This window comes from Sprattus sprattus, assembly GCF_963457725.1.
Source record: "Sprattus sprattus genome assembly, chromosome: 4".
Classification (NCBI taxonomy): Eukaryota; Metazoa; Chordata; class Actinopteri; order Clupeiformes; family Clupeidae; genus Sprattus; species Sprattus sprattus.
The window spans coordinates 1,031,607-1,056,325 of record NC_137923.1 but is presented as its reverse complement, the minus strand read 5'-3'; the positions used below and the strand labels follow the sequence as shown (position 1 = coordinate 1,056,325).

At 40.6% G+C, this 24,719-nt stretch overlaps 1 protein-coding gene across 1 annotated transcript; it reads right to left on the bottom strand.

The window, feature by feature from the left end:
• Positions 1 to 4,803: 4,803 nt before the first annotated feature.
• On the bottom strand, positions 4,804 to 18,751 carry LOC308364472 (myosin-7-like; the record flags this gene model as incomplete). Its single annotated transcript, XM_080837606.1, has 37 exons — positions 4,804 to 4,824; positions 4,928 to 5,062; positions 5,168 to 5,263; positions 5,370 to 5,474; positions 5,565 to 5,861; positions 5,943 to 6,146; positions 6,608 to 6,916; positions 7,021 to 7,145; positions 9,369 to 9,534; positions 9,619 to 9,802; positions 9,979 to 10,175; positions 10,481 to 10,599; positions 10,691 to 10,817; positions 10,926 to 11,315; positions 11,411 to 11,501; positions 11,580 to 11,725; positions 11,811 to 11,987; positions 12,072 to 12,314; positions 12,534 to 12,789; positions 12,875 to 13,011; positions 13,090 to 13,213; positions 13,402 to 13,607; positions 13,714 to 13,781; positions 13,909 to 14,218; positions 15,004 to 15,174; positions 15,282 to 15,431; positions 15,532 to 15,650; positions 15,743 to 15,881; positions 15,979 to 16,082; positions 16,178 to 16,276; positions 16,361 to 16,424; positions 16,506 to 16,598; positions 17,723 to 17,828; positions 17,965 to 17,992; positions 18,078 to 18,234; positions 18,320 to 18,463; positions 18,551 to 18,751. The coding sequence occupies 37 exons, from the start codon at positions 18,749 to 18,751 to the stop codon at positions 4,804 to 4,806; spliced, it is 5,808 nt and encodes a 1,935-aa protein (XP_080693732.1).
• Between the last annotated feature and the right edge of the window lie 5,968 nt (positions 18,752 to 24,719).

Below are 24,719 nucleotides of genomic sequence, written 5' to 3'. Positions count from 1 at the left end.
CCCTTCCACCCAGTCCCTACTATTAAATATACAAAACACAGTGTTTATCACAACAAGGAAAGAAGAAAAAAATAAAATCTCAATTGGATCTAAACTTATGTAATGAAAGAAAAAGCTGTGGATTCTTACATAGCTTTCTCTGGACAGTGTTCTTAAGCGTGTCTGCCTTTTTTTCTTAAAAAGGGCTGATAAACAAGAATGTTTTTAAAATGCAATGTATTAAGATGCAAGGAATACACAGTACATGAATACAGGATTTTGTTTTTGGTCTGTTGTTAAAAATCACAATGAGTCACTCACTAAATACATGACTAGATAGCTAGAGGTGTCCTTTTGTCCAGTTTAGGGGACAGCTGATTTTAAACTTGCCGACATTCAGGGTTACCACCTTGCTAACAATCTGCCTTGTGCACAATGCTCTTTTCTATACCCCATCCTACTTAGGTTTCAAATTAAATTTGCATGGAGAATAACTACTTCTCAAGCAACTGCGCATAAGTGTAGACAAATTCTGCTTCAAGTTCAATTCAAGTTTTTGAATAAGGTTTTTAGCGGTATACACACTACAAGCATTCCTGACATTTATGTGTGTCCTTAGAGAAAACCCTAAATGCATAACACCTGGAACAGGCAGTGTGGAACAAACAACAGCATTCAGGAAGTGGACAAGAACGGTTAAACATCATTAGTGACCCCCCCGGGAACAGTGATGCCCCACCTGCTGCACCCGGCACACACAGTCAGTGAATGTTGCTTAGATGTCCATTCCACACCTCTATATGAGACTAATTATAGTTGTCTTGTGGCATGTGTTACAGTAGGTAAAGGGCTCCTGGAGACCAGCAAGGAGCCCCCTAGTTGTGCATCTCCTCAGAAAGGCACAATAAATGTGTACTTGCTATTTAACACACCATAAGAGCATGCCGTGGACAATGGACTATAGACATCAGTCTAGGTAGACTGGATTCATTGTCTCCCCTCCCCCTCCCCCCCTCCCTTTTATTTTGAGATGTATTTTTTTCCGTATGGAAGAGATGTTCATTGTGATTAATTGTTAACTAGTGATGTGAATATTAATCATAAAATAAAAATACAAAAAAATGTGTATTTGATTTGTGCGTGTGTTTCATTTATACTTTAGTAGATAATGCCATTATGTGAAGGGTCATCAGAGCATTGCGTAAAAAATACCGTTTACATTACAATAGTTATGTAACACTGTTCATTTGTTGCATTTTCTATCAGGCAGGCCATAGAAAAGTGTAGAGGACCATGAGACCTTAGGTTCTTTAGTGAGGTTTTCCAAGGGAACATGTCTAGATGCACTGTTCTCTAATACGATGTGGAGTTTATGGTCATGGTTATAGTTTCAAGGGTGTTCTCTATTATGGCTCAGTGGCATCCTCCTTCCTTTCATCCTTGAGGATAAAGATAACCCTGTGAAATTCCTCTCACTGGGTGTCAAGGACAGCTTGCTAGACCCTTTAAGAGGAACAGCAACAGGTGAGCAGAGGAAGGCAATTGCAATTTCAAGGGCATGTCCCCCATATTCCTAAAAGGAATACTGGCAGCTCTTCTGTTGTTTTTATAATAGATACACTATCATAAATAGGTTAACTATAACCTCCTTCATTTTTGTTTTTATTTAGGAAAAATTACCTACTATTTAGCCATACTACCTTCTGTCTCCCTTAATGTCTGATTTACAGTTCAGTCAGTCAACCGATAAAATACAACAGATTTATGTTTTGAATTATTATTGAGTGATCCAACTCCCACATAATCTCCCGGTAGTAATTCACAATACTGACCAAATTCACGATGGCAATATATCCTTTTGCCCTGGCAGCACTGCAAAATGACTAACTGAATCTTCTTCAATGATGGGTCTTTGTTTTGACAGGGTATTCTAAAACAGTTTTACATTGTAAAAGTGATGTATGAGGGAGTTGGTATGTTATATATACCTATTATGATAATTTTGCTTCCTTTGGCTCGAGTAAAGCTTGTTGTTATTCAAGATAGAGATTCTCTCATAAGCATGACGGACAGGATGACATATAACCCACATGCTGAAAGTAAATATCAGAATCAGAATTGTGTTTATACACCTACCTGGAATTTGTTCTGGTGAGTTGGTGCATACAGTTAACATAAAATATACAAACAAACACAATAAGTACTACACATAAGAACAAAAAAACACAATATATATTCAATATAAAACACCTTTTCTCTGTAGTGTACGTACATCAATATCTACTATAACAGGTAAAGCTAGGTTGGGGGTCCCCTGAGGTCACAAGGACCCTTCTTCCTGTTGTTGAAAGATCTGCTGTATTCCAAGCGCAGCGCCTCTCCAGAAGTCTCCATTCTCAGCTGTCAGCTTATGTTTTCATGAGGAGATGCACCTGCTTGCACTGTACGTGCGACCTGAGACTGAGACTGGACTCCACGTGCCAGAGCATCACGCTGTGAGATGATACTCTCTCTGAAAGAAAAGGGATTACACATATACATATAATGAGGTCCAGGCACTGGGCTATGTAAAGCGCCTTGAGACAACGTGCTATATAAATAAAAATAAAATGTAATTGAATTTCTACCAGATCACCTAACTGGTCCTCTTAACAGTCACAGCATGGAATGATGCCACTTACATCCTGAGGAACTACAGCAATGTAATAGGAGAGGGCTGTGAAGGCTTCCATTATTAGCCACCCTATTAAGCATCCCATTGCAGAAAGGACACACACTCCTACTGTATCTCAGAGAGGACGCGTCTAGCTGAGGGACATCTCGCAAAATAACGATGGAGTACAGAGAAATGATCTACAAGGCACAGCACCCACAGAGTTTGGATGTCTTTCAGGAGGTAAGAGCATCATTCAGGTGGTGGCTTTGATGCAGATTATTCAATTGTTGATTTAATTGCACATTTCTTTACAGTTTTATATTATGAGTAATTGTTGAGTAGGATACAGTACAGGAGACAGTAGGATTACTTTGAGTAACAAGAATAATATAAAGTAGTGTGTAGGATTTAGATAATACATTGAATTTAAAACTGACATGTTAAGGCTATAACAAAGTTCAGCCATTGTAATGGTCATGGGTATTTGCCAAAGCCATAACCTCATTAATATCTAATAAACATCTGCCCACTGGCCCTAACAGGGTCTTCCATAGGTAAATAAAAATGCATAGGTAAGCAAACATGGCAAGGACATTTTTTATTTTACAGCCTTTACAGTAAAAGGCTGAAACTGGCAATACATTAATGGGCTTAAAAATACTGAAATGTTTTGTCCTTTACACTTAAATAGCCTTTGCATTATTGCAATGCACGTATTGCACATAGCAAGGTGAGATCTAATATTTAATCATAGCTGCTCGAAGATGAGTGTGAGACTTACAGATGGTGAGCTGTGAATGTCGGGTGTGTTATTTTAAGATAATACTATGGAAATGTATTCATTTTCTGCATTGTAAAATGTATGAGATGTGAAAGGCAATGTATAGAAGAACAGTGGTTCTGAAAAGTATTAATCAGAGAAGCTGCCTGATCTGTTCAAAAACATCTCAAATGACAGGTTACAGATTTATCAATTTACATCGATGTTACCATGTTGCCACATCTAGGATGCAGTATAAAACTAATATAAAACACAGGGAAATTGTGGCTGATATTTGTGAGCTGAAACTTTTACCTTTGGTCCTTCAAAATACTTTCCCCAAGCAATACTTTTTCAAGAGATTCATTTTCAATGTGCTAGTTGACTTTGATTCACGGTTCTTAAGCAGTTGGAGGAGGCTGTGCTTGTGCTGCCTCTGTGTGGCCTGCTGGTGCATTGCCAAAGTTCGCGCCACATTTAGATAATTGGCTCCCCCAAACATGATAGGTCACATTGGCATGAGGTAAACATCAGCTGATTATTAAACGATAACTTGCTGTTTTTTATGTGGCTTGCACATACAGTGGGGTATAGCAGTGTGATGGCAAGGGAAGACTGGGTAGACTTTTAGGTCGGATAGTTGTTGCAGTCTCTCTTTTAATCCAGTTCATTTTGCCTCTGTGGAGTGAATGGTTTCCACAAATACACTTGCTAGCATCTTACTGGAACTCACCCATAAAACACTGACATAACCATATCATATTATGGTCGATGCCTTATCCCGTCATCAGATGTCATGGCAGTCAGTGTTATTTTACCAATTATTGGTAATTTTCATTACAGCTCTCACAATGTTGATGCTATGAAACCTTTGTACATAAACAAATAGTACATGTCTTATAACAAAGGGTTCAAGGACAGTCTTACCATGTGCATCTTAGGACTTTCCCTCTGGTTATTTATTATGATCAACATGCAACCAAAGCAGAGGGCTTCTCCAGCTATTGTGTGGAACGCAACACTTAAAATGTCAATGCTTACTGAAATGAGAAGCAGCAAGCGGATTTATGTTCAATCTTTTATTTTACAGACATACATGCAGGTTGGACCATAACTAGTAGAATACTGGATAAGAGCAGCAGAGATAAGATTTGAAAGGTTAATATCATGTCATCACTACATAAGGAAAAGTCAGCTGAATGTACTCAAGATGGATAAATACTGTAGATAGATACTGTAGATCGATACTTTATTTATCCCTAGGATTTTTTTAAATTTTTGTTTTCAAATAGATGGACAAGATGGATGAGTGTTAAATCTAGAAGTAAATGGTGTACGCAAAATGCTGGTAAGGACGTTTGCCCTCATAATATTCTCTGTACTGAAAAATATCTTTCATCTGATGTCTTCATTCTTCCTCATGTCCTATCTGTAAGGGGAAACCGAATTGTAAAGACAATGTTGAGACATATTTAAAAATATTTTAACATATAAGCAAGAGAATACATATTCTTTGGTTGCTATGTTACTACCTTGGGACCTACATCCCGGCTCTTGGCACGCAGCTTGTTGACTTGAGACTCAGCGATGTCGGCTCTCTCCTCAGCCTCATCCAGCTCATGCTGAATCTTCCGGAACTTGCCCATGTTGGTGTTGGATTGTTCCTCCTAGGGGATGAAACACAGCATCAGTAATGAATTAACATGTGCTGCTGACCTGGGCAGAATATTCAAACACACAAAATGTCTGAAAGTGGATGACTAGATGCTTACAGCCTCCTCAGCAGTCCTCTTGTAGGCTTTGACTTTCAGCTGCAATTTTTCCACCAGATCTTGCAGGCGGGTTATATTCTTCTTGTCCTCCTCAGTCTAGAAATGAATACACATTCACTGAAATGAACACTTCAATGTGTATAGTTGAAATTATCTTGCAGTTTGAAAGAACACAATTCAGTAGAGAAAGAAATCCTTATACCTGGTAGGTGAGCTCTTTGATGCGGCGTTCATATTTACGAAGACCCTTTATAGAGTCGCTGCCCTTCCTTTGCTCCATTTCAACTTCATTTTCCAGTTCTCTCACCTAAAGTATATGAGACAAGAATATAGTTCATATTCAGTTGGGAAGAAAACCTTAGAAGTATGTTAAATATGATTTAATTAAAAAACCTACCCTAGCCTCCAGCTTCTGAATTTGCCTCTTGCCTCCCTTCATGGCGATTTGTTCTGCCTCATCAAGGCGGAGCTGCAGGTCCTTAATGGTCTGCTCCATGTTCTTCTTCATGCGCTCCAGGTGAGCACTGGTGTCCTGCTCCTTCTTCAGCTCCTCAGCCATCATGGCAGCATCAGTGATGGCCTTCTTGGCCTTCTCCTCAGCATTTCTGCACTCTTCAATTGCCTCTTCCACCTCACCCTGAAGCTGGCTTGTGTCGTTCTCCAGCTTCTTCTTCTGGTTCAGGAGGCTGGTGTTCTTTGGCAAGATGGATTGCATGAAAAGACGGAACAACAGCACAATGCCTTTCAACTTCAGATATTAAAGAGCTTAATATACCTGTGAGTGTAGAAGCTGCACCCTCTCACTGAGGTCCAGCAGCTCTTGCTCAGCCAGTTTACGGCCTCTCTCCGCCTGTTCCACCACGTTCCTCAGCTCCTCAAGCTCGGCCTGCTGTAGGCTGTTGCGTCTTTCTACTATGGCAAAATTTTCCTTGAGATCATCATTGGCCCGGAGAGACTCATCTAACTGCAGCTGAGCATCCTGGAAGATAGGAATTAAAGAAGCAATAAGGAGTTATGTTCCAAAACTAGCAAGCCAACTACCTAAAAGGCATTGAAGCCCAGTTGACACATAGAAGCTTGCCAACACACTAACTGGTGTCTTTTGGCAATATAGCTGGCAATGTCATGCTGTGAAAGCTATTCTTCCGTTTTTGCAGGGTGTTCCAGCCCTGAACACAGAACTACATAGGGCATATTCTGGATGGCTAGTGGGAAAGACACAGGTGTTTATCTGTCCTATACAAAACCATATGCTATCAAAATGAGTTTGAAGATGGTACCAAAACTATCTGCCTATAAAACCATACCTCAAAAAGTGTAAAATTGTTGCATAGTGTAAAACTATAAAAGCTTATTCCTCACAGTTGTCTTTTAACCTAACCTCGTATTCTGTTGCACCCTGAATGCATACGGGGGAATGTTTCAGCCATAGGGGTTTACCTTCAGATTCACATGGATACCTCGAAGATGCTTCTGGGCCTCAGCTGCCTGCCTGTTGGCCTGACTCAGCTGGATCTCCATCTCATTGAGGTCGCCCTCCATCTTCTTCTTAACCCTGAGGGCCTCATTCCTGCTACGTGTTTCTGATTCAAGGGAACTCTGCAGGATGTCTATAACTCTCTGCTGATTTCTTTTGGCCTGCTCCGTCTCTTCATCCTTTTCAGTAAGTTTGCGCTCAATGTCAGCCTTTACTTGGTTGAACTCAAGCTGGGCCCTTAGAATCTTACCTTCCTCATGCTCAAGGGAGGCCTGTGGAGTTATTTGTCCAAAGATGGAAATCAATCGATTAATCAATCAATCTATCAATCCATATTTAAATCTTTTAGACCAACAGTAAAGTCGTGATAATATACCTCTGCCTCTTCCAAAGCCCCTTGAATCTCAGTTTTCTCTTGATCCAGCTGCTTACGAATTTTTTCTAACTCATGGACACTCTTGCCACTCTCACCAAGTTGCTCAGTGAGATCAGAGATCTCCTCTGAAACAAATAGCAATTTTAAAAAGATTGATTAGCTTTGGTAATACCATCAGGTGTGTATCAAATTAAAGCTTTACGCAGCGTATATTATCTACTATCAAGGGGGGTTGCCAAAGAAGCTGAAGTTGGATTTGTTTTATAAGATGTTTTGTGGATAAAGTGAACAACTGAGCAGGCGGTTGCATAAGGCAATGTGATTTTATGCCTTGGGTTATATCTCAGCTCCCAAGGCGTAGTTTAATTTAATTAAGTCTCAGTCATGATCTCAGTGTTTTGAGGCCTATCATATGAAGCCCACTGGTTTGGAAATGCTACACTGAGGCTGTCTACGGGAATGGAGAGAGCAGTCTCTACTTCTTGAGGAAGTTTAGGTCCTACATTCCCAACTTTTCTTCTTTATTTATTTATATTTACTGAAGATATTGGCTTTCATACATTTGCCCTTATTGGCCACATTCCTATCCCAATTTGTATAAAGTGGAACACCTGCTGACCACGTGCAGGGGCGTAGCAAGCTTTTCAAAAGTGAGGGGGATGGATGTGATTTGTTTATTACCTCCGCCAAGGAGGTTGTGTTTTCGCCCCTGTATGTTTGTTTGTTTGTCTGTTTGTTTGTCAGCAGGATTACGCAGAAACGCATGGACCGATTTCCATCAAACTTTGTGGGGAGATTGGTTAATATAATGGCAATAATTGATTAGATTTTCAGATGTCAAGGTCAAAGGTCAAGTTCACAAGGCGGAGGTTTGCATTCTCTGAATGCTCCCATTCTTGTTAACAATAGAAACGATGGATACAATGACAGAGGTGTACAACATGTATAACATACAAAATATAAAAAGCATCCCATTTAAATGAGTGATACTGACATCATTGAAAGACAGATGCTATGATTAATGCATCCATGGCCAGGATATTTATAACATGCTAGTATGCCTAATGAGTTCGCGATTCACAACTTCACCAGGCGTGAAGAAGCCTCGGAATCTGAATGTAATGCTCAAGCAAACACATTTTCAAAATAATAATAATTGAATATTAAGGTCTGCCTAATATTCGTTCGAATTATAGGCTATATATATTTTTAATAGGCCTAATCGAATTTATTATAGCCTATTAACGAAGTTCGGAGTCAAAGCTATAGGCTACTGAAAAGGCAGGCTGTCGCCTAAAACTGTGTTGGCTACAAACACTCATTACAAACTGATGCTAATTATCAAACCATTGTGAATTTGTCGTAACATTATAACAGGAGACGACTTACTCCTTGTAGAAGACAGATGCTCAGAGCTCCAGTGGTTTCCTCAGGTGAACGAAATTTTCAGAAGATCAGTCGCGCGCAATTCCAGGATGCTTTATTTTCATTGGTTGCTGGTTAAAATCTTACCCAGATACAACAGATACGCTTTTTCTGATTGGCTATTGTTTAGCCCATTTGTTTTTTTGGATTGGCTGATAAGTGGCACCGGATTCGGGGAGACGTGCTTGATTCCTGAGTTTGTTTTTCAGCGTGAGAAATACGATGTGTGGCGGGAGTGCGTGATTAAAGACCAAAATGAGTGACTCTCACGCTCAATGTGTGACACTTGAGAGTGTGCAAAACTGTGGAAAAACTGCAGAAAAAGTGTGGGTGTTGAACCCTCTCACCGGTGCGACGCGCCTGACCACGTGAATGAGGGATGGGCACTTGGGCAGTGCCAAGATAGTGTCATAGTTTTGCCCTGAGAAGGCAGCCATGCCATCAGGCGGCGTCATTCAGTAACTCACTAATTTCTTGTAAATTATTTCTTGTAAATAGTAGCATTAGGCTACTTTCATTCACGGTTTGCGTTACAACAAAGTCCTTGTTAGTAGTCAGTCTTTGGTTGTATAGCCTCCGAAGAAACTAAATTAGACGATTCAACGAGTGGAAGCGTTGTAAATGTATGCATCTGGTAGTAGCCTAATAATAAAGCTGGAAGCTAGATACCGGTTGCTTAACTTTTCCTCAGCAGGCTAGCTAGCTCGTTGGTAAATGGGAACAAATACGATATTGCCATGACAATTTTAGCTCACATTTGCTTGACAGCGCGACCTACTGCATTAACGTACTGTATTATTTAAACAACAGAGGGTCATTGCAAGATTAGGAGTGACATTTCTGAATTATCATACTCTGCATACTCTGCTCTGCTTGGATACAGGCTAAATGAGCAGTCTTGACTTCCTAACGCTGCCTCTTACCTTGAAGGTTCTTGTTCTCCCTCTTCATTGTCTCCAAGTGATCCAGAGCTTCTTCATAGGAGTTCTTCAGTTTGAAGAGCTCTGTGCTCAAAGCCCTGGCCTCCTTCTGGGAGCCCTCCAGCTCTGTCTGGGACTCCTCAAACTTTTGCTTCCACTCTGCCAAGACCTAAATAGGAAATCATCTTTTATTCTACATGTCATACCCTCCTTATAATCACTTTCGACCAACAAAAGTATGTGTCCTATATACCTTGTCAAAGTTCCTTTGTTTCTTGTCTAAGGCAGCAGCTGCAGCATTGGATCTTTCAACATCCACCATGAGATCTTCAATCTCATTCTGGAGCCTGTGTTTGGTCTTCTCCAAGGAAGAGCATTTAGCATTTACAGCCTCCACAGCTTCCTCAGCATCTTGCAAGCGCTGAGCCAGTTTCTTCCTGCATGACAGTTAGCATCAAATATTGAAATATACATACAACTAGCATCTTTTTAACAATAAAAAGGAGTTGCGTTACGGTCATTTCAAGCACTTGAAGATTGACTTATTTTGATTGATTGATTGATTGATTGATTGTGTATGTACAAGTAAGCACAGAAAACTTCACATCCTTACTTGCTATCCTCCAGTTCCTCAGTTCTCTGGATGGCATCAGTCTCGTACTTGGTTCTCCACTGAGCCACCTCAGAGTTAGCCTTGGACATGGATCTCTGCAGCTCAGCCTTGGCCTCCTGCTCCTCTTCATACTGCTCTCTGAGCAGGTCACCGTCATGGCGAGCAGACTGCACTGCATGAGCAAGAGCGTTCTTGGCCTTGAAATGAAGCAAAGTTCATTACCCAATCAGAAGCCAAGTTTATTTGGTAAATGCTGCTTTGCACTTCTACTTGTTTATCTTCCAGTCATATTTTGCTACATCAATCAAATTAGCCTATATTTTAAGTGGTCAGTAGATCTTGCTGTACTTTTAATCATTTCAACTTTTTAAGGGAACATGAATCCCTGATGTCACTGGATCAGAGGTTAACTAAACTGTTGACTTTTTTGTGGGATTTAGAGATTTGTTTGCTTTTTTTTGTACCAGCACAAGGGCCAAATATGTGTTGTTCTATTTCATACCTTGACTTCCTCCTCCAGCTGTCTCTTTAGGTCCTCAATTTGTTGGGTGTAGGACAGCTTGCCTCTGGTCAGCTGAGAAACTAGAGAGTCCTTTTCCTCAACCTGCCTTGACAGCTCACCTACATCAAAGGAAAACACGTTTTAGAAGAACAAGAAAATAATAGGATGACCGAGACAATTGCAAAGATATGTAATAGGATAATGGTATACCATTTTCAGTCTGAAGCTTGGCTCTTTGCGTGTTAAAATCACTGATGCTGCGCTGGCCTTCTTCTGCCCGGGTTCTGAACTCATTCACCTGGTCCTCTAGGGTTCTGCACATCTTCTCCAGGTTCGCCTGGGGGTATCATTTAATCATATTTTGTTTTGTTTTATGTCTGTGATGTATTTTGCTTTCACTTTTGTTTTGTTTCACAAGTTATGTTTGAAGGTGTTTTAGACTTACCTTATTCTTAACAACATGTTCCATGTTGGAGACCACATCATCAAGCTCCAGCCTAAGCTCACTCTTCTCCTTCTCCAGCTTCTGCTTGACTCTCTGCAGGTTGTCTATCTGCTCCCCCAGGTCAGCCACACTGTCGGCTTGTTTCTTCCTCAAGGTGGCGGCTGTAGTTTCATGCTGCAGAGTTGCCTCTTCAAGGTCTCTGCGTAGCTTCTGGAACTCCGCCTCCCTCTTCTTGTTCATCTCAATCTGGGCAGCAGTGGATCCACCAGCCTCCTCCAGCCTCTCACTGATCTCCTCCAGCTCTCTGGCCAGGTCTGCTCTCTGTTTCTCAACTTTAGCTCTGGCAGCTCGCTCTGCCTCAAGCTCTTCCTCCAGCTCCTCTATACGGGCCTTGCAGAGTTTGAAATACAACAGATGATACTTACAACCTTACATTTTTTGGTGGAAATGGTTTTGTATATTTAAGTTCATATTGACAATGTTACCTGTAACTCCTTCAATTTTTTCTGGAGCTGAATGACCATCGTCTGTTCATCCTCAATCTTGCTGGTGAGTTGACTCGTTTCAAAGTCTTTTCTGTGGAGAGCGAATGTTGTGCATTATTAAAGGAAAAAAACTGGTGAAATGGTTAATCCATTTGAATTCTATGCTTACTTCTTCAGCCGCTCTTCTAATTGTTGCTTGCCATTCTCTAAGTCCATGAGACTCTCCTGGGTCAACTTCAAGTCCCCCTCCAACTTCCTCTTGGCCCTTTCAAGGTCCATCCTAATCTTCTTTTCTTGTTCTAGAGAGCCTTCGAGCTGTTGGAGAGAAGAAAACTAAACATTTGAACCGTGTCTCACATCCACACAAAATATACGTAGGATGGTGTATTTGTGTATTTACATCATCCACTTGCTGCTCCAGCTTGGCTTTGGCCTTGGTGAGGGTGTTGACTTTGTCCTCCTCACTTTGCAGATCATCTAGACTTTGCTGATGTGCTTCTTGTAGAGCTTTCTTTTCCCTGGTCAGCTTGGCAATGATTTCATCAAGACCTGCCATTTCTTCAGTCAGGTTCTTTGCCTGTGGTAACAAAGATTTAATCCTTTTACTAGTGTACTTAAAACACTGACAAAGACGTATTGGTGACTTTCTTCAAACACAAACCTTGTTCTCAGTGGCATGCTTTTCTTTCTCCACTTTAGCCAAGGTGAGCTCCAGGTCATCAATGTCCTTCTTGAGCTCAGAGCACTCGTCTTCCAGCTTCCTCTTCTTTGCTGTCATATCAGAGTTCATCTCCTCCTCATCCTCTAGTCTCTCGGTCAGCTCTTTGACTTTGGCCTCAAACTGGATCTTACTCCTGATCAGCCCCTCACACCTTTCTTCCGCATCTGAGAGATTGTCTTGTTCCTGCCAATGAGTCAGAGTAACCTTGAATTTACCTTGGTACTTATCTTGATGATGATAATAATAATAATAAACTTTATTTGTATAGCACCTTTCATACAAAACAATGCAGTTCAAAGTGCTTAACAGCAAAGAAAATCAAGTTACTTCACTTCATTAAGTGCATTGAATCAATTCATTACTTCACGACTTAACACATATAACAGTTGGTTACAAACGTACTGCCTGAACTGATAGTTGGAGGTCATTCTTTTCTTGGAGAACTGAGACCATTTTTTCTTCCAACTCCTTTTTGCGTGCTTCAGATTTAGCAAAGGCTTCTTTGAGCTTTGTGAACTCTTCTTTCATGTTTGCCATCTCCTTCTCAGTTTCTGCTGATTTTAAGAGAGGCTTAATCTTGAAGTACAGCATCATCCAGGGCCAGTTCTTTACACCCATGAAGGCACGGATATTCCATTTAATCACCAACAGAGAATCCCTGTTATTAAATATGACAAGTTTAACACTGGAGAAATGTGAAACATGACCATTTTGAAATGTACTCTGCCTTTGATTTCACTAACCTGCGCTCAAGGATCCTTTGGAATTCAAGTCTTGCCAGAAGTCCTCTTGATCTGGCCTGTGTTGATGTGATGATCAGAGCCAGTCTGTCATCTCGCATTTCCTCAAGCAGACCAAGCAAGCCAGCTTTAAAGAAAACCTACATGTGAACATAAACAGTTTTGTCACCTCTGTCAGTCACCAAATGACAGCCACCATTTATGTCACAATTTCTTACCTTGGTATGACCTAATTTGTACTGGTTATGGTCAATATCCAGAGAACCCAGTAGTTTCTCCGCAGACTTTTTGCTGTCTATGAATTGCCCCTCCGGGATGGAAGATGGATTTAGAATTCGGTATCTGTGAATGTATACATGAGATCATACAAGTCCTCAGAAATAGGATTGTGGTGACAAGTTATTTTATTATTATAAAAGATAGTACAGTTTCATAGACTATGTAGCTAGAAGGACCTTTTACATAAAACGGTGTATCGGACTATGCATTAGAATTAGTTAAATAATATAAAACCTAACACATTAATTTACCTCTGTTTGAAGTCCCCGTAGAGAATCCTGTTGGGGAAGCCCTTTCTGCAGATCCTGATGCCTTCCAGCACACCGTTACAGCGCAGCTGGTGCATCACCAGAGGGTTGTCCATTGCCCCAGGAGTCTTGGTCTCATTGGGGATGAGGCAGCGCACAAAGTGGGGGTGAGTGGACCTCAAGTTCGTCATCAACTTGTTTAAGTTTTCCTGTAACGAGTGACAGTCAATGTCAACAGAGTCTTTTGCCACATTTGAAAAGGGAGGAAATTATATTACAATTGAGACCAAATAAATGTATAGTTTAGATACTTACCCTATGCAAAGCAGACACTGTTTGGAAAGAGGAGCCCTTCTTCTTTGCTCCACCTTTGCCCTTTGAATCTGAAAAACAAACAAAGCAACTGATATTGGATATCTGTAAAAAAAAAACTAAAAAAAAACACACAAAACACATCTCCCATGTATTCTGTTAAAATCTGGACTAAGTTCACTACACTTTGAACATTACCTGACTCAGACCCAGCATAGTTTGCAAATAGGATTGAAAGTAACTTTAGAGAGGATTTCTGGTAAAGTCCAACAACCGTCTCATTCAGAGGGTCCTTGTTCTTCACCAACCAGTTGTAAATGTTGTAGTCCACAGTGCCAGCATAATGAACCAGGGAGAAATGGGCCTCTGGCTTGTTTTTCACAACTCTTGGTTTCTGGAAGTTGTTGGACTTCCCCAGATGATTGTCATAAAGCTTTGATTTAAATGTGGCATCACTGGCTTTAGGGAACATGCACTCCTCTTCAAGGATGGACATGATACCCATAGGCTGAAAAGAAAAGAGTATGTTTATGTTAGTTATGTTGAGGGGATTGGACTGATATGTATAATTGATTATGCGGTATATGACGATCCCAAAACTGGGCATGTCATATAGAGATGTGCATCTTGAAGGAAAACTTTGAGATTTTTGAGCCTGGGCCCTTAATGAATGAAAGGGACACTTATCAAGCAATTCAAATCGGTCCAGTATTCAGTCAATGTTATTATATGTGTCTGACAACATGGCAAGGATCCCTACAGAGATACAGAGTTTATCTCAGTTACTATAAAGAAACTGTAGAAAATGACTGTTTCTACTGTCAGTGGTTTACTTTTTTCTAGTTCCTGTCTGTGACGTAGCACCCCACTCAGGGCCTGTAGTCGATTATCACAGTGGGTGGCTGTTTCCTAAAGTTTACAAAAGGAAAAGTAATCGACTACAAGCACTGAATGGTTTTATATGTCAGAGCCTAGAGCAAGACAGATAAAACAATGATGGTACATGCAGTCGCTATATAGAGTGTCCTTACAGTTATTGAGGGAAACAGACGCATGTGTTTCTTTTAGGAGCCCGTCACAGTAAGCTCAAGTGGTTTATTTGGACGCAGATGCGTGCCTCACAGGATTGTATTGTTCCGTTGTGCGGTTGCTGTTTTCAGTCCTCTAACTCAAAACTGGATCGATTTCGATTTTAAATATCTCTAGTAAAACTTTGAACCCGAAAAAGATCTAAAAATAGGGTTTCCTTTTAGGTGTAGAGCTTAATGAACTTTTCCTGTTGTCGGCACAAACCTTTTCAATGAGGTCAATACAGGCTTGCAAGTCCATTCCGAAATCTATGAATGTCCACTCGATTCCTTCTTTCTTATACTCTTCTTGCTCCAGCACAAACATGTGATGATTGAAAAACTGTTGCAGTTTCTCATTAGTGAAGTTGATGCATAGCTGCTCAAAGGTGTTATACTGTAACAGAAATAGCTTGGTTAATTTTAGAAATCTGGATACTAATGAAAAAAGACATCTACATGACATTTTTAAGATTGAACGGGTATTCTTATAAACACACTCACATCGAAGATCTCAAAACCAGCAATGTCCAGCACTCCTATGAAATACTGACGAGGTTGTCTGGTGTCCAGGGACTGGTTGATTCTCACCACCATCCACAGGAACATCTTCTCATACACTGACTTAGCCAGTGCACTAATGCCGTAGTACACCTATACAAAAGGGTGGGGTGGGGAGTTTGGGTTTGTTGTTGTTTAGATAAACATTTCTTGAAGTTTATTGTCATCATTCATTTAATGTCATTCTTCTCACCTGTTGGACAGTCTGCCCTTTGGTGACCCACTCATTTCCTACTTTGACCCTTGGGTGACACACACCCTTGATGAGGTCAGCAGAGTTCAAGCCCATCAGGTACGCTGATTTGTCAGCATCTGTGGATTTGAAAAGAAACTCTTACAGATCGTGAGCCTCCCAAAAAAGACCTTGTGAAGGTCATCTGTACCGGTCAGTGAATCAAACTAACCTTCAGTGCCGTCAGCCTCTGCCTGCTCCTCACGCTGCTTCTGCTTGAACCTCATGTTGCCGTAGTGCATAATGGCACCAGTCAGCTTGTAGATGCTGTTCTTCTCTTCCACAGTGAAGCCCAGGACATCAAAAGCTTCCTGTAAGGAAATACACCATTATTGGTCTTGTTTCAAACTGTCACAGTCAACCGCTCATTTTACCCGGTGTAGGTTTAGTTAAAGTATGTTTTCTCACATCAGTGGACATGAGCTCGTCAGCGTCATTGATGGAGGCTACGGTCGTCTCTCCTTGGGAGATGTAGGCGTAGTCAAAGGGGTTGCTAGTGATGAGCAGCATTTCTGGTTGAGAATTAAACACAGTCATTACACATCCGTGGTTTGATGTGTTTTAAAACAACTGAACAGCAATAATGTGTCTGCATTTCAGGTCTCACCAAGCAACTCAGGCTTCTTCTGGGACAGGATTTGGTAAAAAATATGGTAGTCTCTTTCAGCCTTCAGCTGGTATGTGACACGAGATTTTTCCAGCAGGTCTGAAGGAGACATTTTTTGAAGCACAATGAAATTCTCTTTCAATTGAAGAGATCGATCAAATATATAAATTGCTATTTACTTACAGGTCTCAATGTCAGCAGAAGCTAGCTTTCCACTGGCGGCAAAATGAATTCGGATGAACTTGCCCTGATAAACAAAAAAACAGATAAAACGCCATGCAGTGGAGGACAGATGAGATCTCAGTCTGATATGTTACGCAATACTTACAAATCTTGAGGAGTTGTCATTTCTGATGGTCTTCGCATTGCCAAAGGCCTCAAGAGCTGGGTTAGCCTGGATGATTTGATCTTCTAGGGTACCCTAATATTGAAGGTATATAGAGTAAATATGTAAATAGAGATACGCTGCAATGAATATATACACTGTGTTACAAATACATGCACTCTCCCTGTGCCTAAACACAGTTGGCTCAATCTCTTTACATTGACATTACATTTAGACATTATCCAAAGTGACGTACAAAGGAGAGAACAATCAAGCTACGAGCAATAGAGACCTAGTGTAACAAGAAATACATACTGTGAGTGCAAGTTAAGAACTAGTTAGAGGAGTTTGAGTTAAGTACTAGTTAGAGAAGATAGCATTAGAGGAAGAATAAGGAGAGGTAGAGGACATGAATAGTGAATAATATAGAATAGTGAGGGATATTATAAATGGAATTCCATTGTTGACTTGTCAGAATAGTGAGGGATATTATAAATGGAATTCCATTGTTGACATGTCAGAATAGTGAGGGATATTATAAATGGAATTCCATTGTTGACTTGTCAGAATAGTGAGGGATATTAGAAATGGAATTCCATTGTTGACTTGTCAGAATAGTGAGGGATATTATAAATGGAATTCCATTGTTGACATGTCAGAATAGTGAGGGATATAAGAAATGGAATTCCATTGTTGACATGTCAGAATAGTGAGGGATATAAGAAATGGAATTCCATTGTTGACATGTCAGAATAGTGAGGGATATTAGAAATGGAATTCCATTGTTGACTTGTCAGAATAGTGAGAAATGGAGTTCCATCACCATCCCTACCAAAAGTGACATTACCTGACCTCTTTTCTCCCACACAGAAGTGCCTATAGTCATTATTTCAACACCATAGGCTGCCCACAGTCAGAGTGTGTCGGAGCATGATGGATGGAGTGTTTTCCAGCTTTTTTTCACCAGCTGGTTGCATGTCCTGGGGCAGATATTCTGAACTGACTTATAAGCTGTCTTCTACAATGCACAGCTGGTGCTGGAAGAATTTCTCCAGTCATGTGTGTTGTATATCTGTGTCAGAGTTTGTTTTACTTACTGTTCACAGCATACACGGTAGAATATATGGTATTTTTAGGTTTATTAGAAGGTCTTGTCCTTCAGGTGTATATGTTGTGTGGAGTCGTTAATTAAATAAATAAATAAAAAGCCCAGGACTTACTTTTTTCTCAGAGGCTGCATCCTTTTTTCCAGATACTGCTGCAATACTAGCAAAGTACTGAATGACTCTTTTGGTATTGACAGTCTTCCCAGCACCAGATTCTCCACTTATTTGTGAAAGGGAGGAACCAGGAAAAAAATTACGATGGGAAACAGTAACAGTAAAACAGTAACAGAAATATGGCAGAAAGATAACTTATCAGACACAAATTAATAGTGACTGCTGATTTGAATAAAACTTACGTGATTAGGACTGACTGATTTTCTCTGTCTGTAAATAACACATAGCATACACATATTAGATGATGGTTGCTACGTTTTATTGAGCACTTGCCAGAGCAGTTAGATATAATCACCTGCCAACATATACTGGTAAGCATTGTCAGAGATGGAGAAGATATGAGGTGGAGCTTCAGTCCTCTTCTTGCCTCTGTAGGCATTAACCACTTCCTGGTCGTACACTGGCAGCCACTTATAGGGGTTGACAGTCACACAGAAAAGCCCAGAGTAGGTCTGTAGAGGAAGGAGAAAGAGGTTAGAAATGGTTCATGTTGCAGTCCCTATACTCTCTAAGGCTGCATGATTTAAGTGTACTCACGTAGATCATCCATGCTGCGTAACGCTCTTTGAGGTTAAACAGCACAGCAGGCTCATGAAGGAAGGTGAACATCGCCATGTCTTCAATTTTATCAAACTTTGGCGGGTTCTGAGGATGGACATCTTCCTCCTTCACCGTCACAGACTGTCAAAGGGACCAAACGCAAATGCAGTCAAAAGCTGCTGTGCCATAGTTTTAACATCCATATATCTTGTGGAGTAGTCGCTTTACCTTTCCCGTCTCAGTCAGGACAGTGACTTTGTCACCATCCCTGCTGGTGACAGAGGCCTTCACATACTCCACCTCAGGGTCGGGCACAAAGCACTCCTTCTTCATGTCGAAGAGACGGGTCTGCGCCTCCAGACGTTCCTTGTCGGACTTCCGGAGAAAGGAGGCAGCCTTTCCGAACTCCCTCATGACGGCGTCTCCCATCTTTGTTTCTGTGGAGTAGAGTTTGAGGTCCTGTGATTAATATGGTTTAATACCATGACTACCAAGACTGTGTTTATAAGACTTAAACTCTCACCTGCTGCCCTTTCACCCCAAGTAGATCAAAACGTGTGACTGATCCTGGAGAGAAGAAGAAAGAAGTTAGGCATGATGTACTTCAATTTGTGTTCAAGCGGTTATAAAGCTACAGGGATCCATATAAATAATCAACTACATGATTGATGCAAAGTATGATAACGATCTATCACTTGTCAGTCAAGAAATACTTTGACCACTTAATACGGTTCCCTCATCATACAAAAAGGCAGTCTCCTTGTTCCTACCTTGGTGGGATTGCCTACTCTTTGTTTTTCAGACTGTTGCCTCTCTTTATATAGAAAGGCTGGTTCCCAAATATGGCAATAGACCTACGGTATTAGTGTGGTAGATTAGAAAAAGAAGAGTCCTATTTGTCAGAGGGATGGGTTTCTGGGTGTTCGGTACTTACCCTTTGCCATAACAATAGGCTGAGACCAAGCTGGGAGGAACAATGGGCTGGAGAAGTTCAAGTGAGACAGAGGGAGGGGGGCAGGATGAGGCTCCAGACTGTCCCTTCAGCATCACTGGGCATCCCTTATTTGGAATGCCTTTATGCACATGCCTAGCATTTCACAACACAACATAATTAAAAAATGGGCAGCCGTCTGTTTATTTCCATAGTGATCCTTTGACCTGTTGTCTAAAACATAAATTAAGGTATTTATCTTGTGTTTGTCTAGTGCTCTTGTGTTTGCTGTGTTGGAATGGCATGTCCATTTATTGGGCAGTAGCCTATAAAATGTCAGTGTATTTTTGCTCTTCACAAAAGTTGTTAGCGGAACACAGAAATGAGAGGATACAGTGGAAGCGTGCAATGAAATGCACCGGTGTCAGAATAGGAGTGATGTGATGAGGCAAATGCATCTCGTGTATGCGTAGCCTGTTAGCTGAAATGGGCCGTGTGGACAAAGGGATTAATTATGTTATAAGTGTCAGAAATTAGTTTTGAGCATGCCAGGAGTGGCAGGGAATGGCAAAAGCGTCAGAAGGAACGTATGGAGCAGTACTAGGGACCTGCAGCTGTTCCTTGTTGAGGTCTAAGGCAAGGTCGCTGTTGGCTCATTCTCCACTGGTGGCTTAATGGGCAATGAAAGCCCTATCCTCAGCCTCATCTTGTTGACACGGCATCGTTTCTTTCCCCTTTAGCCTTGAGGACAAAGATAACCCTGTGAAATTCTTGCCGGGTCACTCTCACTGATAGAGACAGGCAGCTTGTTGGGCACTTTGATCTCTGAACCCCGTCTTTGTCTGCGTGGGACGAGCATGAACAGGTGATCTGCCTCTCGGTGAGCATGAATCAAGAGCCTGAGACAGGCCTCTGGTGCTGGTCTGTGTGGATCTTAGGTGTCTTCTTAAATCATTGCACAACTCTACACTTTGCATGTTTTTACAAGAACCACTAGGAGTGGTGTGTTGAATGTCATGAAATTTACTTTTTAGAATAATCAAAGAAATACTCAAAAACTCAACTAAATGACTGCATTTCAAAGCAACAAAATGTAAAACAGCTGCAAACTTACTTGTTTGACTATAAATAACAATTCAATCAGTGTTTCAGATAACAATTTAACCTAAAATTACTGATTAGACACTGTATGGCAGGCGGTGGTTATTTGAACTTGGGCAGACGCTATAAATCGTTTCAGAGGAAGTGTCTGTCAGGTCAGTAAAACTGCCAGAGTCTGCCATACATACAGTGGTGTGATGAGATTTACACTCACTTCAGTCATCATCCTGTCCCTTTGCACAGATATGCATGTGCTACTGTAACCTTGTGTCAAAGGGTCACACCTAACTTAAATCATCGCTCCCATTATCTCCTGATCGCATCTCTCCTGAGCAAGGCCCAGACGACAGTGGCTTCCCCAGACATTCAGACCCCCCACATTACAAGGCCCAAGGGAAGGTTGCCTGTCATGGTGCAGAAATGTGACTCTGCTGCTCTGAAAGGAGGGCTATTATTGGAGGGGATGGATCCCCCAACCCTTCACTTCATGGAAAGAGGAAACGGTTTCACCTTCATTGATCCTGGACTTGCCGATAAAGGTTAAGACCTTGCCATCTTTTGCATTCAGCTAACTCTGAGGCAAGGGTATTAATGTTAAGAAATATTGGTGTGCAGATGAAGTGACCATCTTAGTATCTGAGAACATGTAACCTTGTGCTAAATGACTCATTGTCTCTGCCATACAGTAGATCTGCAGCCTTATGTCAAATAATTGTATTGTATTGTAATAACATGCAAATAGTCAACTATAAAGAACTATAACAAAAGGATTATTTATCAAAATGTCAAAGATCTGATGTGTGGTGTGAAGATATAGCGGGCAAAAGTTGCTCCAAAGTGCTCAAAAAATACGTTTTAATACAATGTTCAGCAAGCCGCAACTAAGGGCCAACTATTTTATTTCAAGCACCTAACATGTATAATTCAAAAGTTATGACTAGTGGCAGCTAATTGTAGCAGCAAAATTAAGGCCATAGCCTCTTTTTAAAGTCTCCTTATCTCAGATACTAAAGACGATACAGACTTAAAGTTATTTTGCACCCTAGTTGTTGGCAGTCGTAAAGTATGCAGCAGATTGAAGGTGGTCAGTCGGGAGGCATGGTTGATATTCCGTGGAAGAACCCATATCCATGTCTCTAAGCACTACACACTGTAACACAAGGTTAACAGACAGTACCCAGAGGTTGGAGAATGCAGGTGACGTATGCAATGAAATGCAGCAGGTTTCAGATTATGGAAATGGCAATGAGCCCTAGTGCTATTAGATTATGAGTGCTGTGTTAATGCAAGTGCATCTCATGTATCCTTAACCATAGTGCTAAAGCATGTTAACTGTGTAACACAAGAAATGGACACCCCATTGGTTTGGCTTACGAGAGCACGTAAAACACTGCACCTGTCAAGTTACCTACTTTGATCGACAAGTCGTGTGGGGGCTACTTAGTGTGGTCATGTCATTTAAGAACTATTTTCAGAAGTGTGAAAATTCACACTGAGGATTGTTAGCAAAGTCCCTCCTGCTGCCCTTGGGTTTGCTGTGCAGGACCTGCTGGGTGCTGTGGGTCATTCATACAGACAACATGCGGTAGGGCCGGCAGGGTAAGAGCTCTCTGAACTTACTGCAATACAGATCTTAAGGAGGCTTTTATTATTTATTACTAATTCATATTGCTAATTTCAGGTTGTATTAGGGCAATGTGATGAGAAATTGTAATATTTGTTTGACATTGGTTTGGTGTGATGTTTGGTTAACAGTGGGTGAAACCTTTGTGTTTTGTGGATGCCTCAGTATTCAACATTCTGATACAAATAATGTGTGAATATTCAAATACGTTGTTTATGGTTGAATTTTACAGTATACTTAATATCATATTTCACAGTTGCCCTTGTCTTGATAGGGGTCAGTGTTTCATATACCTATGTCATATATATTAAAATCGTATTTTTGACCTTTGTAAAGGCCCATGTAGGTCCAATTATTCAGTATTTGTTTATGAATCCAGCCTAAACGTTTGCTATGGTTCATCTGTGTCCTAGTACGTAAAAGATTCAAGTGATACATTTTTCTCATATTCTTTTGTTTCTTCAAACATATTGGTCCTGTTTCAACGTCCTAAATGAATTTGGCTTGTAAATTTTCCTTTGGTTTCTTTTTAACATTCAGCTATGAACCATGAACCATGACTGAAAATATTCTCTTGTTTATTCTTATGTAGTAATCACTTTTTCTTGTGTAATTATTTGGATCCTATGATATGCAGGACAAGTCCTTGTGTCTTGACCATGTGTTTGAAAGTTGATTAGGCCTACTACGTGCTCGTTTGTCTGTGTTACTGTTGCTAGGGATCATTTGGCCATCTGGCCTCTCATTTAAACTAAGGATTCGCATGCAAACCTCATTGGAAGAGGCATTTTGTAATGCATTGAGGTACAGCATCAGTGAAGTCTGGATATTAAATATATTAATTTTAATTAATTAACAACCTTGGTACTGACAAAGGCTTGCTAACATGCTAATAGGTGTCTTTTGGGGATATAGGTGCTGATGTCCTTATAAGCATTTCCTACATTTCCGCAGGATGGTCCATCCCAGACCATAGAACTAGAGAGTGCATAGGCTGGGTGACTAGTGGGAATGTTTTTTTTTAACATGTCCACATGCCATCAACATTCATTTGAAGATGATACCAAAACTTGTTACCTATAAAACATACACAATATCACCTCAGAAAGTGGCAAATTGTGACAAAGTGTTGCTTTAATGGTTTCTTTACATCACTTACCATGACCTCAGCAGTGAATAATGACAATAAAAAGCTATTTTATGCTAGCTATTTATATGTATTTATGTTTATATAAATATATATAAAGAGAGATATTGTGTGTGTGTGTGTGTGTGTGTGTGTGTGTGTGTGTGTGTGTGTGTCTCTGTCTGTCTGTCTGTCTGTCTGTTACTGCAGTAAATATTTCCAAGTCATCTCTGTATTCTCAATGGAATAGAAAACTTGCAGTATGACAGAGTATAAAGTATGAAGAAATGCATTTCACCCTGCTTAAAACTGAGAAAACACTGTACTGCATAACAAAAGTCTTGAAGTTCAATAATATTTTATATCCAGCTTGAGCAAAACTAAAAGTGAATCCAGCCTGCACTAAGAAGCCTTGCCATCATACAGTACAATTGAATATTAAAGCGATGTGATATCTGATGCTTAAAGGGATAGTTCGGTTTTTAAGACATGAAGTTGTATGGCATCTACATCACCAGTGTAATGCAATCCACGCTGACTTACCTCCGACAGCGTCCTGTGAGCAGAGTTCTCGTCCAGTTTAGGTCAAACCGAAAGTAGTCCGGCAGGTTTCTAGACCCAGGAAAATAAAACGTTTCTCTTCCCAAAACATTATGTGTTCAAAAGAGTGATATATTTGCATCCCAAAACCGTTGTAGTGGAAAAAGCCACACCTCGTTATCACTTGGCCCTATTTTCATTACGCTCGATAATGCAATCTCACAGCTAGAGTCTACCTGTTGATTCTCGAAAGTTGATTCTTGAAAGTTTGATTCACCAAAGTTGCCTGAGAGAAACGCCCATCACAGGAAAACGATGCTTTATGTCAATTTTATCAAATGTTGTCCCAGTTTTCATCGTTTTCCTGTGATGGACGTTTCTCTCAGGCAACTTTGGTGAATCAAACTTTCGAGAATCAACTTTCGAGAATCAACAGGTAGACTCTAGCTGTGAGATTGCATTATCGAGCGTAATGAAAATAGGGCCAAGTGATAACGAGGTGTGACTTTTTCCACTACAACGGTTTTGGGATGCAAATATATCACTCTTTTGAACACATAATGTTTTGGGAAGAGAAACGTTTTATTTTCCTGGGTCTAGAAACCTGCCGGACTACTTTCGGTTTGACCTAAACTGGACGAGAACTCTGCTCACAGGACGCTGTCGGAGGTAAGTCAGCGTGGATTGCATTACACTGGTGATGTAGATGCCATACAACTTCATGTCTTAAAAACCGAACTATCCCTTTAAGTATAACTCCAGGATAACCACAAATTAGGGTTTATAATATTTAATCTTCATTCATAGATATCTAATATTTCCTGCAATTGTTTGGACTTCTTGAATGCATAGGTAGAGCTTGCTTGATACCCTGAATGATTGGTTGTTTTTGTTCTTAGATATGAATTGCTCACCTGAAAGATATTTGGCTATGACTGACACCTAGACTCCTTTGAGATTGCAGAATCATTAAAAAACAAACAAACACTCAGCACAAATGACTGTTGCAGTTCATCTTTATTCTATGTTGTCTTTAAGACACATGAGGACATGAGGAAACACAGGGCAGATACTA